This window comes from Enoplosus armatus, chromosome 18, assembly GCF_043641665.1.
Source record: "Enoplosus armatus isolate fEnoArm2 chromosome 18, fEnoArm2.hap1, whole genome shotgun sequence".
Lineage (NCBI taxonomy): Eukaryota > Metazoa > Chordata > Actinopteri > Centrarchiformes > Enoplosidae > Enoplosus > Enoplosus armatus.
Window position 1 is genome coordinate 10,033,072 of NC_092197.1, and position 16,576 is coordinate 10,049,647.

Sequence of the window (16,576 nt, forward strand, 5' to 3'; positions counted from 1 at the left end):
CACTCTGTCTCCCTCTCTCCTCTGTGATGGCAACATATGATGTTTTGTTCACTGATAAACCCATTTTGCTTTCCTCCTGTTTTCTCATTATTTCTCTGTATTGCTGCCCAAAAAGGCATTGAGTGGCACTGCAAATTTGTAATGACATTCAAATGAGAAAATACAAGTTTACTTTAAAATTCCCATTCACATCCCTGTCCATTTTTATAGTTTCTCCTCACTTTCTCTCAAACATTTTGTGGTTATTTGTGTTTTCAGTGTCTGACACTTCTGTTTCTATTTCTCTGTTTGACAATGAAATAGCGGCTGAACAACTACATATATATATATATATATTTTTTTTTAATGACTATCCTTTCTCTATGTTTTCAGACTGCCAAAGGCTACATCCTCTTGTTTGATGTGCTGGGTGGAGGGGATGACAAGTACCTCTATGGGCCCGTCTATCCAAAGTGAGTGCAGCACACACACATTACTATACACACATTACTAAACACATGCTTAGGTAAAATGAGTAGAGGGGGCCAGGCTGTAGCTTGCAGGAAGGCTACACCATCAACAAATCATTTGTCCCTTAAAGAGCCATTTAACCATCATTATTATACATGTTATATTAACCTTGAATGTTACCTATATCTGCTGGAGGTTAAATGTGAAAACACAATATTGCATATACAAAACACTATATATGTACAGTTTGAATTGATCATTTGAAACAGTGAATATCCTAATATTAGCCCGCCTAACTTCTGTTATGACTGCAAATGAGAAATTATAAATGCATTGCTGGTCATAAACAACCACAACATTAATGTGTCAACTGCCTTTTTTTTCCCTTTTGGGATTGTTTGTTTGCTGCAGTTTGTCTTTGAAGAAAAGTGTCTTGGTCCTTGTTATAGTGTGAAGCCGCCCGAGTCTCGTTAGCAATCAGCCAGCAGCTGTCTATCAGTGCAGCTGGCAAACAATGCTTGTAGGAAAACAAGAGTGCTTTGCTATTAAGTCATCTTCTATAATGTTGTGTTTGCTCATGACCAAATATGTAAAAAAATAATCTTGTGTGGTTATATGGTTCAGAAACTTTAGCTGCTAATTTCTGCGGCGATCACTGAATTTACTGACATCGCTGACAAATACACCACATGGCCAAAAGTATGTGGACACCCATATGTGATTAGTGTACATGTCATTCCAAAACCATGGGGCATTAATATGCTGCTATTACAGCCTCCACTCTTCTGGGAAGGCTTTCCAAACTTCCCCTTACTAAAAGTACACAGAAGTATGTTCATAGTGGTGTCCTCATGCTTTTCTCTCTCTTTTCTCCCTTTAATAATCCTTCCATTTTTGTGCTTTATATCAAGCGTCCATGCCTTATGTATGTGCTGTTGTATGCCGTCGTGTTTACTGTGTGTGTGTGTGTGTGTGTGTGTGTGTGTGTGTGTGTGTGTGTGTGTGTGTGTGTGTGTGTGTGTGTCACATTCCTAGACAGCATACCAGCACAGGTTGGGCAAGTCAGGGCATATTCAGTGATCTTTTTCAGCCCAGAGTTAAAAATGTGTTTCATCTTCAACAGTACATCAGTAAAACTAAGATCTATGTTTGTATTAATGTGTTTGTGTGTTTGCGCAGAGCAAGCCCTCGTGTGAAGGTGACCCCAGGTTATAAGGAGGAGCAATGTGCCCCCGCTCTGTCTTTAGAGATGAAGAAGCCTGTGGATCTGGAGGCCCCCATCACCAGGTAGGACGAAGTCTTATTGTCCTTTTATCTCTTTCTCTGTTTTTTCTCTCCTTTGTGTTTCCTCTCTGTTGTGTCTATCTCAATGCCTCTCCTTCATATAGACCTCAGCTCCCATTCACACAGGCCAAGCCACCTACACACACTGGAACCACCAAAAGATGTGCTAAACTAAGAGCGAGCATGTTTGCCATTCAGTAGCAATTGACATGGATTTATACATTTTAAAGCTTGTCGCCTAAACTCGCCTCATGATTTAAACTGCATTTTAGAAGTGACAGCGGATTTATAAAGAATTTCCCCCACTGCTGTAGCTGTTAAAAACTGACCCGCTCTTTGTGTGTGGGGCATTTGGCTCAAAGTAATGGCTTGAAAAATTCTTCTCTTCCTCTTATGGAAAGTCAGCATTGGCAGTGAGAGATGGCTGAGGTGCAAGGGGGAAGCTAAGCTCCTCCACTCTGTCAGTTGTAAACACAGAGGCCTGCAAGGAGAAATACATGAATCTGTAGAGATGGAGGGGTGCTGGGAGAGAAGAGTGATGGACAGATGAATAGAAGTGGGTGGAAGGGTTTATGATGATTGATGAAAGGAAAGGATAACAGAAGGAACATGTTTGATTTCAGTGTTCACTGGAAAGAAGTGTTGCCTGGAGCATTCAAATCAGTCTCATATGTTTTCTGGACAGTATATATTCATATGGTAACAAAGCATTTTGGAAATTTAGACATCCTGACCAGATTTCAATGCTCTATGTCAGTCTAGGTTATCAGTTCAAAGAGATTGATCGCTCGTCATGGTACCTCATGACTACGCTTACTCGTTACACATTCTAAATGAGGTGTTTCTATTTTATCCTTTGCCACATAAAATTTGTTCCTTCACTTTCTAAATCAGTATCCCCCGTATGAAGACAGATCCAAGTCAAGCCTTTACCTGCCAGCTGTAGAAAAACACTCATAGCATTTAAGTGAATCATCTTATTCTTCATGTAGGCCTATTATTAGCTTAATGTGCGCCGTGAAAAAGGAGATCCCTTATTCACTGTTAGCATAGAAGCTTGTAGTGGTTTAAATGAGGCTTTCTAAAGCTTATTCCCCAAATTATATTAAGATTGATGAGAGGAAATAACAATAAGACCAAGGAACAACACTGGAGTCTGTTAGATAAGAGCCAGTGTCTCCTGCCGCCCTCCTTGTTTTCTCCTTTGTGGTCTTTCTTCTACTGTTTTCACCGTCTCCATTTTCTCCCCCACATCCTCCAACTCGACGTCTTTGTTTACTGAGTGATAAGAGCTGTCACTCCACTTTTCTGCTCGACTTTCTTTTTGTCCCTATTTTTTGTTTATCTTGTGTTTATCTTGTCTGCGTCCTTCATGTCCTTGTGTTCATCTGTCACATCTCCTCCACTGTCTGCACTTGACAGAGATTATAGGGTAGTCGCCTGAATGAGAGCACTGGCGTTGTCATTTCACAGGCCCAGCTTGATTGTGCAGGAGATGAGTGGGTGTGTCCTGCTGTGCAACTACAGTAAAAGCCGTTGCCTCCTCCAGTCCACTGTGCTTAACTTCCTTTCTTTTCTCTCTTTCTGACTCTTGCGTTTCTCCTCTTGGTTGTCCCATTGTGCTATCCTCAGTCTTAGACCTCTCATACTTTTTATAAGACAATGAGGTGCTTTATACACACAAACACACTGTTGTTTGTTCCCTTGTGTATTAGAAGATAGTGAGGTTTGGCATGGGCAGCTGTGTGTCCTCATCACAGCTGGCCAGGAAAAGTTTCAGAGGGCACAGCTGGATGATGACTAGTCCACTGTTTTCTAACACTCTGCTGTTTGTTATCTTGTTCCCACCCTTCCTACCTACTGCCCCTGCCTGTTTTCTTTTACTACCTCCTCCACTGTTTTTTTTCTTCTTTTCTTTTGAACCTCAATGCTCATCTCTGCGCCCCCCCCAGTCTGCAGTCCCTCCAGGAGGACTTGTTGGTGTGTACCGCAGACGGCTACCTCCATGTGCTGCACTGGGACGGGCTAGGCAACAACGGACGCAAGGCCATCTGCCTCACCACCATCCCCTTCTCGCTAGACCTACAGTCTGCTCGAGGTTAGAGAAGACCCATGCACACAGCTAAATGCTGGAGAAGAGAGCAGACTTGATTCTAGTCTGTCACTTTCTAATGTTGGGAAATAATCAGTCATCAGTTCACTCAAAGAATTACTTATAAAAACACATTTTGGCTACATCTTGTCCGATGTTTTGCTTAACGCCAGATTCAGCATTTTTGTTGCATAGAATACTTCAACCTCTGTGTGTATGTGTCTGTGTGTATGTGTCTGTGTGTGTGTGTGTGTGTGTGTGTGTGTGTGTGTGTGTGTGTGTGTGTGTGTGTGTGTGTGTGTGTGTGTGTGTGTGTGTGTGTGTGTGTCTGTGTGTGTGTGTCTGTGTGTAGGTGGTCCCTCTCTAGACCTGGAGGGAGTGTATATCCATTGTATGGAGTATTGTGTGACCCTGGATGGCTTCGCTGTGGTACTGAGTGACGGACGTCTGGGCTTCATCACACCGCTCAGCAACACCATCACCGCAGATGTAAGAGCACTCACAGAAACTCAACAAACAGTTATGGCTTTGAAAAGCTGATAAAACTTATTCTGAGGGGAAAAATCTATGAGGGGCTCAGTTAAGGAACACAGGTAAAGGTTAACAGTAGATCAATAAAGAGAACAAACTCTGAGAGTTTAACAAGTCTTAAGATAAGTGAGAGAGCTGTCGATGTTCTTTCTGGTTTCATTTTAATTTAATGACATGACCAACCTCAGTTTTCCCAAAGAGGAGACAGACACACAGAACCAATTATCTAAACCAATGATGCAACATGTTCGGGTCAACAGGTTTTCAGATTTTATAAATAGGGCAGCACAGCATTTTATATTAATCTCATGATAATATGATTCAACACAGGGTATTACTTTATCCTGGCAGGATTTAAAACAGTAATGACTGCATCGGTAAGATATCTTTCACATCCAAACGGGAAGAGGAGCTCACCATTAACAAATTGTTCTGAGATTTTTGGCCAGAAATTACATTCTTGAAATTGGAAAGTGGGTGTGGTGGTCACCATCAAGATATAAATGTTCAGTTCAAATTGTGACCAAGCAGTCTGCTGATAATGTGTGTGTATGCTCTGCTGTTTCATTTAGACATTTTCAAGTGAAATATAAGTGATTTGTTTAAAGGAAACAGCAGTTAAAACACGCTCTGCTGACCTGCAACTGACATCCTACACACATTTGGTTATTTGTAATTCATAAAGGTTTTCTTTTGTGTGTGTGTGTGTGTGTGTGTGTGTGTGTGTGTGTGTGTGTGTGTGTGTGTGTGTGTGTGTGTGTGTGTGTGTGTGTGTGTGTGTGTGTGTGTGTGTGTGTGTGTGTGTGTGTGTGTGTGTGTGTCTCCAGCAGCTGCAGGGCGTCTGGGCAGCAGACGTGACTGATGGCACCTGTGTGGCTGTCAACAACAAGTACAGACTGATGGCCTTTGGCTGTGCCAGGTATGTGTCGGCAACTGTCTCTCTGTCTGTATCTTTACAGTACAGTGATGGGAAGAAAACTTGGGAGTGTGTTTGTTTGCATCCGTGTGTTACAGCGATTGACTGTTGTCCATGCGGTGTGTGTCCAGTGTGAGAATCTGTCAGTTTGTGTTTGCCGAGGCCTACCTAGTGTGTGCTTGTGCAATCTGCCAGGTTGGCAGGAATTTCTCTTCCTCATTGCTCCCTACTCTCCATCATCTTTTTCTACAAGTTTTTCTATGTTTTGTACCTCACTGAAACTACATGGGCACACAGTGTTACAGTTCTTTATGTAGTTATTGCCCAAACAGTCCTTTGCAGACAATAAGAGAAAGAAGAGCCTAAAATCAGACTGTCTCTCTGCACGAGGAGAAAACACAGTGCTGTGTTACTCTGATGTAGATCGCTGTGATTTTTACCACTGAATGAGCACCAAGTCAACTAACACGTCACCAGGCAGCAACTGAAGAAATTCGATCTAAGCCTCTGTGATCAGTCAATTGCAATCACAAGTGATGACTCTGAATATGTTGTTGGTATAGAGGTATGTGCATGTGTGTGTTCATAGGAGTGTGCAGTCACCTTCACAGACATGCAGACATGGGAGTAGTTCAAAGCATAGAGGTGTGGAGCTGTTTCTCCAAATTACAGCCACAGGTCACTTTCACTGAAGCAGCATTCTGATCCCTGTCCCTGTTTCTGATTATGTGTGATAACCTCACACCCCCCCAGGCATCAAGGTTTGGCTGTTAAAGTGTATTTGTTTTCATTACAGCGGCTCAGTGCTGGTGTACATGATAGACACCACGACAGGATCCATGCAGCTCTCCCACAAACTGGAGCTCACCCCAAAACACTACCCAGGTATCACCCATATGCTCCCCATCTCTCTCTCTCTTCCTCTGTCCCCCTCTTTGTCTGTCTCTCTGTGTCATACCCCTAACCCTAACCCTAACCCCCTTCCTCTTTGAGATAACTTGCATTCCTTCAGTTGTCTCTCTCTTGGGTGCACATGCCTGTCTTTCCCCTTAGTCCTGCATCTGTTTCAGTCAGACTCCCATAATGGGATCTAAAGCCATAGCTCCCCCTAGTGGGGGAACTGCCATGTAGGCCCATCACCACTCAACTCTGTTTGCCTCCAGGGTACCCGTAGATCTTGAAAAGTCTTGAAAAGTCTTTTTAAAGCATTGAATTTAGTTTCCTTAAAATGGAGGGTACTTAGAAGGCACTTATAAGCTTAAAAATGTGATTGTTGCGACAGTGGATTGTGCGCTCGGGAAGCTATTCATTCCATTTTGTGGAGTTTCAGTCAGCAACATCAGACCTATAGCAAGTACTGTCACTGCTGCTAGCTACAGGAGCTAGGAAGCTCATCATCTCATAATGGGCAAGTGTTGATTTTAGCAGAAAATGAATTAATCATTTCGAATTGGTTATTCCATCCATCCATTTTCTGCTGCTTGTCTGGGTCCAGGTTGCATTGATTTTAATTAATTGCATCATTAGGAATTATTGTTTTATACTTCTGGGAGGTACTAGAAAAAATATGTCATATAATAATAAATAATTGTAGGCCATATTGTCCCTACTGGTCTTCCATTGTACTTTTGTACTTTGTCCAGAGTGATTGTGTTAAATTCTATGTGGTATTATAAAGGTCTTAAAAAATCTTAGATGTAAAAACTTTTAAGCTTTCTCTGCTGCCTATACGATGAAGGTCTAATATTAGAACACCTGGCATAGCCTCAAGCCCACCGAAACAATATACAGGATTATTTTGTGTAACACACAATGTTCTTCTTCAGTATTTCAAAAGCAAAACACAAGTGGCTTACTCCAAAAGGGGTGACCTCAGTTACTTTTTTCTTTCAGTCAAAAAAGAAATCCTGTGTCAATGAAGTCAGGTAGTTGCCCTCTAGAAAGCCACTTTTCATGTGGAAAAAACAGGTTAATTGCATGCAGGAGGAAGAAAGGTATATGACTGCATTTCCAAACACTTTGCTCGGCTACTACTAGAGCTTTCTTTTCACTTGGTGTCATTCCTGATAAAGTCTGAAAACACAAGACCAAACATTAATGAGCTCAGTGCATCAATGAAGACGTCAATATTCAAAAATATTCACTAACTGCAATGTGTGTGAGAAAGTGTAAGGAGTGTTTTCACAGGTTATCCTGTAATAAAGAGATGGATAATATAATGTGATTCAGTGTCAAATATTAGAAAATAGTTCAATACTTTTTATGCACTCAGTATTTTACAACTATGATACAACTATAACGAAAGCTTTCTGACTTCTGTGCATTCTTTGCCTGCTCAGACATTTATAACAAGACAGGCCCAGTCAAGCTGATCTGCTGGTCACCTGACTACAGCGTTGCCATGGTTACATGGGAGTGTGGTGGCCTATCGCTGTGGAGTGTCTTTGGAGCTCACCTCATATGCACTCTGGGAGAGGACTTTGCGTAGGTGGACCCACAAATGCACACATACACACTTTACTCTTCATTTAATGCAAATTCATATCAACCTTTTTTTCCTAGTTTTTTTTTTATATCCTTGTATTTTTGTGTCCTCCCCTCAGGTATCGTTCTGATGGTACCAAGAAAGACCCCATTAAAATCAGCTCTATGGTAAATGGATTTATTTTTCCTTTCATTGGAAACACAATGTTAGCCTGTTACATATAAATTGTATTTTTGGTACCATTGTGCAAACTGACTGACTTTCACTCTGCCCTTTCCAGAGCTGGGGAGCAGAGGGCTACCACCTGTGGGTGCTCCCTAACAAACTGGAGAGGAGAAGGCAACAGCAGCAGGAGCAGCAGCAGCAGCAGGAGGAGGAGGAGGAGATGGTCACACCTCCTCCCTCCTCCCTGCAGGCTGGCATACTGCAGTTCCACTTCATCAAGAGTGCCCTCACAGTCAACCCCTGCACGGTGAGAGGAAACAAATCATCAGTTTTATGAATGTATACATATGCACACACACACACACGCATTAAACATTCATGCTCTGTTTGCTCCTCTCTCGGCTGTACAGAGTAACCAGGAGCAGGTGTTGCTCCATGGCGAAGACCGCCTCTACCTGACCTGTGGTGACCCCACGCAGGTCAACAACACCTCTGACACACACCCGCACACACACTTACATCCACGTGACGGCAGCCCGCTGCACCATCCCCCCAACCCCGACTCTTCTCTCTCTCAGGGACTCAGCACTTTACTGGGACACAAGCACTGGCATGTGGTCCAGGTAAGGAGATGTAGCACCTGGTTAGAAGGGATTTATGCAATAGTGTCAAGAGTTTAGATGTATTTCTTGGGATTCAAGAAGGTATAAAGAAGTAGTAAAAACTGTTAACAGCTAATAATGTTAAAAGTTGTCACATCACCAGGGAGCTTTATTCAACAAGTGCCTTATGCTTGCCTCTGGGTGTATAGTTTAATGGATATGGGTAAGTGTAGTTGATTATCTTGTATTTCTCATAGTATTTTTGTATTCCTCTAGATTCACAGCACATACCTAGAGAGCAACTGGCCTATACGGGTAAGTGTGGGAATGTATATATGTATATGTTTTGTAATTTTGTCTCCTGGTCCACTAGGTCAGGTGTCAAGAAAGTTGTTAGTATTGAGTATTCAGCTTCTGAACTTTCTGGTTTTGAATGTGAAGTTATGTGTGGGACACACAGGCATCTGGTACCACAAACGGGTTACACAACATATAACAAACATCAATTACAGTTATCATTTCACCCAGGCCACATGTCTGGTCAGACTGCAAAAGCTGCGATATCCCTGAATTTACAAAGCAGTAATGTTTACAATGTAAACAAATTAGGGCTGTGTTCACAAGTGTGTGTACATAAGCAGAATTATTGTTATACAAGGGGTGGGAGCTAGAGAAAATCTATTTATATAGTGTATATATGTATATACACGTAGGCTAGCGGTCAATTTTTATGATAGATGGCCATACAAACAAACTTGACTTGTCAATATGTCAGTATGTCTATAAACCTGTGTTTAGTTTTGTGTGTTTGTATTCTGTGTCAACACTTGATATTATATTGTTTGACTTATTGTCATCTGTGTGTGTGTGTGTGTGTGTGTGTGTGTGTGTGTGTGTGTGTGTGTGTGTGTGTGTGTGTGTGTGTGTGTGTGTGTGTGTGTGTGTGTGTGTGTGTGTGTGTGTGTGTGTGTGTGTGTGTGTGTGTGTGTGTGTGTGTACAGTTTGCAGCCATAGACACAGCAGGCCAGTGCATGGCTGTAGCAGGCAGGCGGGGCTTTGCACACTACTCCTTATTCACAAGAAAATGGAAGCTGTTTGGAAATATCACTCAGGTATGTGACATTGTAGACTGGAAGATAAATATCAAAATGTAACCCTCTCTAAACCGCTTCAGTACAACTATCCGTGGTGACTGGAAGGTGTTACCTCAGAACCATGGGCATTTTATTTTGTCCGGAGTGAACATGTCTGCAATTATTAGTCATATTTTCTTTTGCATTTCTCTGTAGGAGCAGAACATGACAGTGACGGGAGGTCTGGCGTGGTGGAACGACTTTGTGGTGGTGGCCTGTTACAATTTTATAGACCAGCAAGAGCAGGTGAGACTGAAGCACCATTTACTTCACCGCTGTTTCTCATGAATCCCACCATTTCTTCCTATTTGTCACGATTCTAGTTGTGTTAGACTCACTGCGACGTTTCTCTCTGTTATCCTTCTGTCGACACTAGTTGAGGCTCTATCAACGCTCATCCAACCTGGACAACGCCTTTGCATCGGTCACTAAGCTGCACTCAGACACTCTGCTGCTCAACGTCTTCAGAGACATGGTCATCCTGTTTAGGGCCGACTGCTCCATCTGCCTCTATAGCATAGAGAAGAGGAATGACAGGTGAGCTCCAGTATCCGTACTTCCATACTTTTTAACACTCACTATCACATATCTGACAATATCTGCCAGGCATTTTTTGTCCCACTCTGTCCTGTAGTTTTTTACGTACGTATTACATATTTGTGCGTATTTCGTGACTTGTAAAAGTAGGGATGATGTGCCCAGTGGCTTATACACCCTAAACCTTTATCTGCTGTTTGGGCAAAGTGAGGGTTGGCCACAAATCCAAAATCTGAGCGCTCAAAACAAATGCTCGCGTTAGTAAGAGATGACATCTTTTCTATACTGGATGCTGGTCTCCATGTTCAGCAGTTTCTTACTTTCACACACTCCTGCAGCAGGGAAATCCCTGGCACCGGTAGTCATAATAGTGTTAGGTAATAGTGTTACTCAGCCACATTTTCCCTTGGGAAAAGAGGCTTTTAGTAGAAGCTATTGACCTAAAACCCATCACATGACAGAAGTGGGCCTCAGCTTTATGTCTGGCTGAGACTAGAGATTGTTTTTAAAGAACAATGTTTTGCCAGCCTCAGAACCTTAAGCCCTTGACAGCATTGTAAGGATTTCTGCTTACTTGAATATTTTTAGAGACCTTTTAATTTTTTTCCAGTCAGATACATCGAGTAAATTAAGTTGACTGTCACTTAACAGTTATATGCTGTCACCTCTCAGACTAAAAGGTTTTTCAAACACCTTGAACTTAACATCCTCCAAGTCTTTGTCTTAGTTTTTATATTTTTTCCGATTCTGACTTATAATATATTTACTTCTATTTCATGCTCCAGTCCACACCCGACAGCCAGTGTGGAGTTGTTGCAGGAGGTGTCGATGTCTCGCTACATCCCTCACCCCGCCCTCGTGGTCTCTGTCACACTCACCTCTGTGCGCACAGAGACTGGCATCACATTGAAAGCCCCACAGCAGGTAACACACACACACACACACACACACACACACACACACACACACTCACACTGAACTATACTGTCTCTATAGGTGCATGTGCGTTCATGTTTTATGTGTGTGTCCATCTCAGGCCTGCATGGCAGAGAGCATCATGTTGAATCTGGCTGGCCAGTTGATCATGCTGCAGAGGGATCGTTCAGGGCCGCAGGTACGAGAGAAGGACACGCCTGCCAACAACAAGAAGCTGGTGAGTTGGAGTTAGTTATGATCTTTAAAGTGAGTTTTAAGCAACTATGGCAACATGCTAAGTCTTTGTTGTGTTAGATTTTTATTAATAAAACACTTTTTTTCCCCCAGCTACCATTTTGTCCTCCGGTAGTGCTGGCCCAGTGTGTGGAGAATGTGTGGACCACCTGTCGCTCCAACAGGAAGAAGCGCCACCTGCTGGAGGCCCTGTGGTTGTCCTGTGGCGAGGCAGGCATGAAAGTCTGGCTGCCGCTGTTTCCCAGAGACCACCGCAAGCCCCACTCCTTCCTCTCCAGACGCATCATGTTGCCCTTCCACATCAACATCTACCCTCTGGCTGTGCTGTTTGAGGATGCCCTGGTACTGGGGGCAACCAATGAGACGGTGCTCTATGATGGGCTGCAGGGATCCTCTGAGCCACTGGAGGCGCTATTCCCCTACTGCACCGTAGAGAGGACCTCCCAGATCTACCTCCATCACATCCTGAGGCAGCTGCTGGTTCGCAACCTGGGTGAACAGGTATGTGGAGCCTCCTGTCTCATTATGTCAGCGTAGTGAAGGAGTGCTGGTGATACTGGGGGAACACAAATACGCTTTACTCATGAACTTTAAGTCTTAATGTTTGCATTCTGTGGACCGTGTAAGTGATAATACAAACAGTTCCATATCATGTTCATATCATGTGGCCTCTGGTTGTTTGCACACCTACAAAGTACATAAACAGAGTCCTCCTTAATGTTTCCTCTCCCATAGGCTTTGATGCTGGCTCAGTCATGCGCCTCCCTCCCCTACTTCCCGCATGTCATGGAGCTGATGGTGCACGTCGTGCTGGAAGAAGAGGCAACGTCGCGGGAGCCCATCCCCGACCCCCTGCTGCCCACCGTGGCCAAGTTCATCACAGAGTTCCCCCTCTTCCTCCAGACCATCGTCCACTGTGCCAGGAAGACGGAGTACGCCCTGTGGAACTACCTGTTTGCCGCTGTGGGAAACCCCAAAGACCTGTTTGAGGAGTGTCTCATGGCTCAAGACCTGGACACAGCGGCCTCCTATCTGATTATACTGCAGGTAGTGACTGTGATTGGAAACGCATGCTAATACATGCTGACACCACATGCACCTATTCAGTTAGCTTTTCATAGCACAACGCAGGGATTATCAAAGTCCCACACCAGATAAAATCACGCCTACCTGACAAAATCTGTTCAGGGTGTCATGGTATCATAAAATGCTCACACATCTTTCTCTGTCTCAAAGAACATGGAGGTTCCAGCAGTGAGCAGACAGCACGCCACTCTTCTCTTCAACACGGCACTCGAGCAGGGCAAGTGGGACCTCTGCCGGCACATGATCCGATTCCTCAAAGCCATTGGCTCTGGGGAGATGGAGACTCCGCCCCCAACACCGACCACTCAAGTAACTTCAAATAATCTCTATACAAATTTTTATTTCACTTGTTTGCTACTTTTCTTCGACTCTACAGCCAGTCATTGTTTTTCACATCCACACCATGACACAAAAAACTGTATCTCTGTCTTTAGGAACCCAGCTCAACTGGGGGGTTTGAGTTCTTCAGAAATCGCAGCATCAGCTTGTCACAGTCGGCAGACTCCATCTCTACGGGCAAGTTCAACCTGCAGAAGACCTTCAGTATGCCCTCTGGACCCTCTGTTAAAGGGTATGGACGCACACACACACGTAGTAAAATAGATTGTTGCTACAAATATTACATTTTGTTCAAACATCTAAATGTTTCCACATTTTCTTTCTCTCTCTCTCTCCTTCTTCCTGCGTTACTTCCTGTCAGTCGGGATGTGGAGTGTGCAGAGAACATGTATATCGATATGATGCTCTGGCGTCACGCCCGCCACCTCCTGGAGCAGATACGCCTCCGCGACCTGGGATGCTTCTCCGCACAGCTGGGCTTCGAACTCATCAGCTGGTTGTGTCGCGAACGGAACCGCGTGGCCCGCGTTGAAGATTTTGTTTCGGCATTGAAGAGACTCCATAAGGATTTTCTCTGGCCGTTCCCTGTTATTCCTGTGGGAAGCCTCAGCTCCCCCCTGAAGAACGGACGGTGTCGCACAGGTGAGGTGACGCAGGATTCAGGCAACGCAGGAACTGTCTAGGAAACTGACTGAAGTGGGGTTTCTACTGCCCAAGTTCACATGTTGATTCAATTTTAAATTACTGTACTTTTAGCTCTATCCCAGTATTTCATGCTGTATCTTCGTTGTTTCTCTAAGTGCTGAGCACCCGGCTGTTGAAGTCGCAGTCAGCTGACAGCCTGTTGAACAGCGACATGGACACAGCACCCCCTCAGGCAGCTCCCGGCAGCCACACCTGGTTGGACGGACTCGGACAGAGGACCAAAGACATGGACACGGCCTCGTCTGCTCACTCCAACCAACACTCGCCACAGACGCATGATGCATTCCTGTCCCTGCTCACCAACAAAGGTAAGAAGACTCGGACAGTTCGTCCCCGTCCAATTCTAAACAAATCATTAGTAGTCACCAGCTTTTATTTTCCATTACCCTCCTCGAGGCATGCCCTTTCTCTCTTATTCCTCCTCACCTCTCACCGCTCTAGTGGAAGAGTACAGCGTCGGCTCGGCCACAGACTTGACAGAGACCAGCTCGGTGGTGGATGGTGATTGGACGATGGTCGATGAGAACTCCTCCACTCTGAGTCTGAGCCAGGCCGAGCTGGAGCACATCTCCATGGAGCTGGCCAACAAAGGCCCACACAAGTCACAGGTGCAGCTCAGGTGAGATACCACCGCAGTCTTGTTTGATTATGTGCTTTAATTCAATGTGAAACCAAAGCCAGTATTTTGACAGCTGAGCCTCTCCGTGTCCTGCAGGTATCTCCTTCATGTGTTCATGGAGGCGGGCTGTCTGGAGTGGTGCGTAGTGATTGGCTTGATCCTGCGGGACGCCAACGTCATAAAGCAGGTGATCTGCTTCCTGGACAGCCCAGAGGTTCCCCCAGAAACTGTGCAGAGTGTCCGAAGCGGCTTATTGGCTGTCGACACATGGGCCTCCACTGACTGGTGGGTAAAGTGTGTGACAAACATGACAATAACGTCGTATGACTGTGGATGCTTTCAATGTGTTTGACTTTTTTGGTAAAACAAAATGATATGTAAAGGTAAAGAAAATACCCGGTCTTGTCATGCTAACCTTTTTCTCTCTCCCATCTCTCATCTTTTTCCAGCCTGGGATACAAACCATTTCTCAACCTGATCCAGCCGCAGCTGCAGCAGCTGATGGATTCAGCGGCCGAGCAGGTGCAGCCCGAGGCCTTCCAGCCCACCAGCCAGAGCTCCAAGCTCGGCGGCTCCGAGGGGCTGGGAGGCGCTGTGGTGCCTCGGGCGGAGGACAGTAGAGGAGTAGTGGCTCCGCTGGGACTGGCCCTGCCCTCCCTCGAACCTGTTGGAGGTTTTTCCCGTCCCCCCTCTGAGGACTGTCCCCCTGAACAGACAGAGGAGCAGGGAGAGGAGGAGGGAGCGTACGACTGCACCCTGTCCTGAAGCTCGGAGCCTCCTCTGGACTCGAACCTGTGAACTTTGGACCCTCGAGGGAAAGAGAGGAGGAAATAGACTTTATCTTTGTGTGTGTGTGTGTGTGTGTGTGTGTGTGTGTGTGTGTGTGTGTGTGTATGTGTATGTGTATGTGTATGTGTATGTGTATGTGTATGTGTGTGTGTGTATGTGTGTGTATGTGTGTGTATGTGTGTGTATGTGTATGTGTGTGTGTGTGTGTGTATGTGTGTGTGTGTGTGTGCACAGAAAGTACCTCTCCTGCAGGTTCTAACTTCAGTCAGTATTATCCACTCTTCAGATTAGCCCTTTGTCCCGACTACAACCCCTGTGGATACTGAGCTACCGACAGAGCGACAGCCCGACTGGCACAAAGACATCACAGCACAACCAGAGACCGGGTTCAGTCTGAGGCCCCGTTTTACCAAACTGTGCTGGTAGAAAGGCCACCTATGTCAGTTTGTGCGTTCATCGATCAGGTTGTGGTGTTTGGAAGCTGTAGACCAGCACAAGAAAGCACCAGGCTTCTTCTTTCTTTCTTTTTTTATTCCAAGACAGATGTTTTGTGTGTGTGAAGCTTTTCTTTGGCACTCATTGAAGTGCAACTGGAGACTTTGAAATGTATTTTCTTTTTTCCTCCACTGTCCAGACAAAAAGCTCCATTGTTTCCTTTGGTTAATGCAAACAGTGCAAGAATCAGTTCAAGGACGAAACACCTGCGTGTATTTGATCATCAGCATCATGCTACGTCGCCAAGCAAAACGTCGAACAATGCTCTTAGTCATGAACCATTTACGAGATGCACTGAGGTGAGCCGACAGTAAGCGTGCAGTTCTGTTTGTGTGCACAAGAGGTGTTTCATACTTTCATACCTCATATGATTTTAAAATATTTTGTGATAAAATTTTCAATAATGTAACAGTGTACAAGATAACATTATTTTTCTACCAGTTACACCTTGTCCCTCCCTGTAAAAAGAAAACACTCATGGTATGAATTCTGTGTAATTCTTGAGAAGTGATGACCTTAAGATTTCTAAGAAAATGATCTCTGAGAAGAATCCACTGTTAAGAGTGCAGACTAGTTTCTTACCACCGATCAGTACCTCTGTTCATGTATTTTTCATGCAACATCCCCCAACCTTTGCTGGAGACCAGGTCCAGTCTGAGCCAGAATCAGCCGTCTGCTCTTCTTCATGTGGTCCAGATTTTAGGCAACAAGCAGATCAGTGTTCAGCCTTCCTGAGGTGAGGTGAGACTTTAAGGCTGAAGAGCAAAACAGACGCTATAAAAACCAAATCATACGATGCTTTATCCAGCTTTTTAAACACACATTTGGTTTTCTGTCTCCATCTGGGAGAATAAATGTGTTTTCCTATCATCAGCGAAGCAGACCATTAGCGTTGTGTTGCGCACCTGCCCTCCTGTTGAAAGGGCATCCTTTGACTCCCTCGTCAGTAGTGTTAACGGTGACGTGTTCAGTATCATTGTGAGGATGAGATTTCTCTTCTGCCTCGGCTGGAGTTGTTGTGTAATGTGACCCTCGTCATCTGATAAGGACTTTATATTTCGTCCAGTTCAACATATCACATCCCTGAACCGCTTGAGACAATGATTACTGAGTTCGCCCCATCGTGTGCTTCTGTGTGGATTTCTGAGTGCGTGTACCAGATTGTGTTGAGAATATGT

At 44.6% G+C, this 16,576-nt stretch overlaps 1 protein-coding gene across 1 annotated transcript in view; it reads left to right on the top strand.

Annotated features, from left to right (window-relative positions):
• Positions 1–14,879, top strand: part of ric1 (RIC1 homolog, RAB6A GEF complex partner 1) — a 30,717-nt gene extending 15,838 nt beyond the window's left edge. Inside the window, exons 3-27 of the mRNA XM_070924826.1 lie at positions 373–452; positions 1,630–1,737; positions 3,687–3,832; positions 4,179–4,315; positions 5,185–5,276; positions 6,070–6,158; positions 7,613–7,757; positions 7,877–7,925; positions 8,039–8,230; positions 8,334–8,546; positions 8,802–8,840; positions 9,527–9,637; positions 9,815–9,904; positions 10,035–10,195; positions 10,981–11,119; positions 11,232–11,348; positions 11,459–11,866; positions 12,101–12,412; positions 12,602–12,760; positions 12,886–13,022; positions 13,152–13,432; positions 13,591–13,803; positions 13,937–14,114; positions 14,211–14,399; positions 14,564–14,879. Of these exons, the coding sequence (XP_070780927.1) occupies positions 373–452; positions 1,630–1,737; positions 3,687–3,832; positions 4,179–4,315; positions 5,185–5,276; positions 6,070–6,158; positions 7,613–7,757; positions 7,877–7,925; positions 8,039–8,230; positions 8,334–8,546; positions 8,802–8,840; positions 9,527–9,637; positions 9,815–9,904; positions 10,035–10,195; positions 10,981–11,119; positions 11,232–11,348; positions 11,459–11,866; positions 12,101–12,412; positions 12,602–12,760; positions 12,886–13,022; positions 13,152–13,432; positions 13,591–13,803; positions 13,937–14,114; positions 14,211–14,399; positions 14,564–14,879 (4,101 nt within the window). The remainder of the gene's footprint in view (positions 1–372; positions 453–1,629; positions 1,738–3,686; positions 3,833–4,178; positions 4,316–5,184; positions 5,277–6,069; positions 6,159–7,612; positions 7,758–7,876; positions 7,926–8,038; positions 8,231–8,333; positions 8,547–8,801; positions 8,841–9,526; positions 9,638–9,814; positions 9,905–10,034; positions 10,196–10,980; positions 11,120–11,231; positions 11,349–11,458; positions 11,867–12,100; positions 12,413–12,601; positions 12,761–12,885; positions 13,023–13,151; positions 13,433–13,590; positions 13,804–13,936; positions 14,115–14,210; positions 14,400–14,563) is intronic.
• The last annotated feature ends 1,697 nt before the right edge of the window (positions 14,880–16,576 follow it).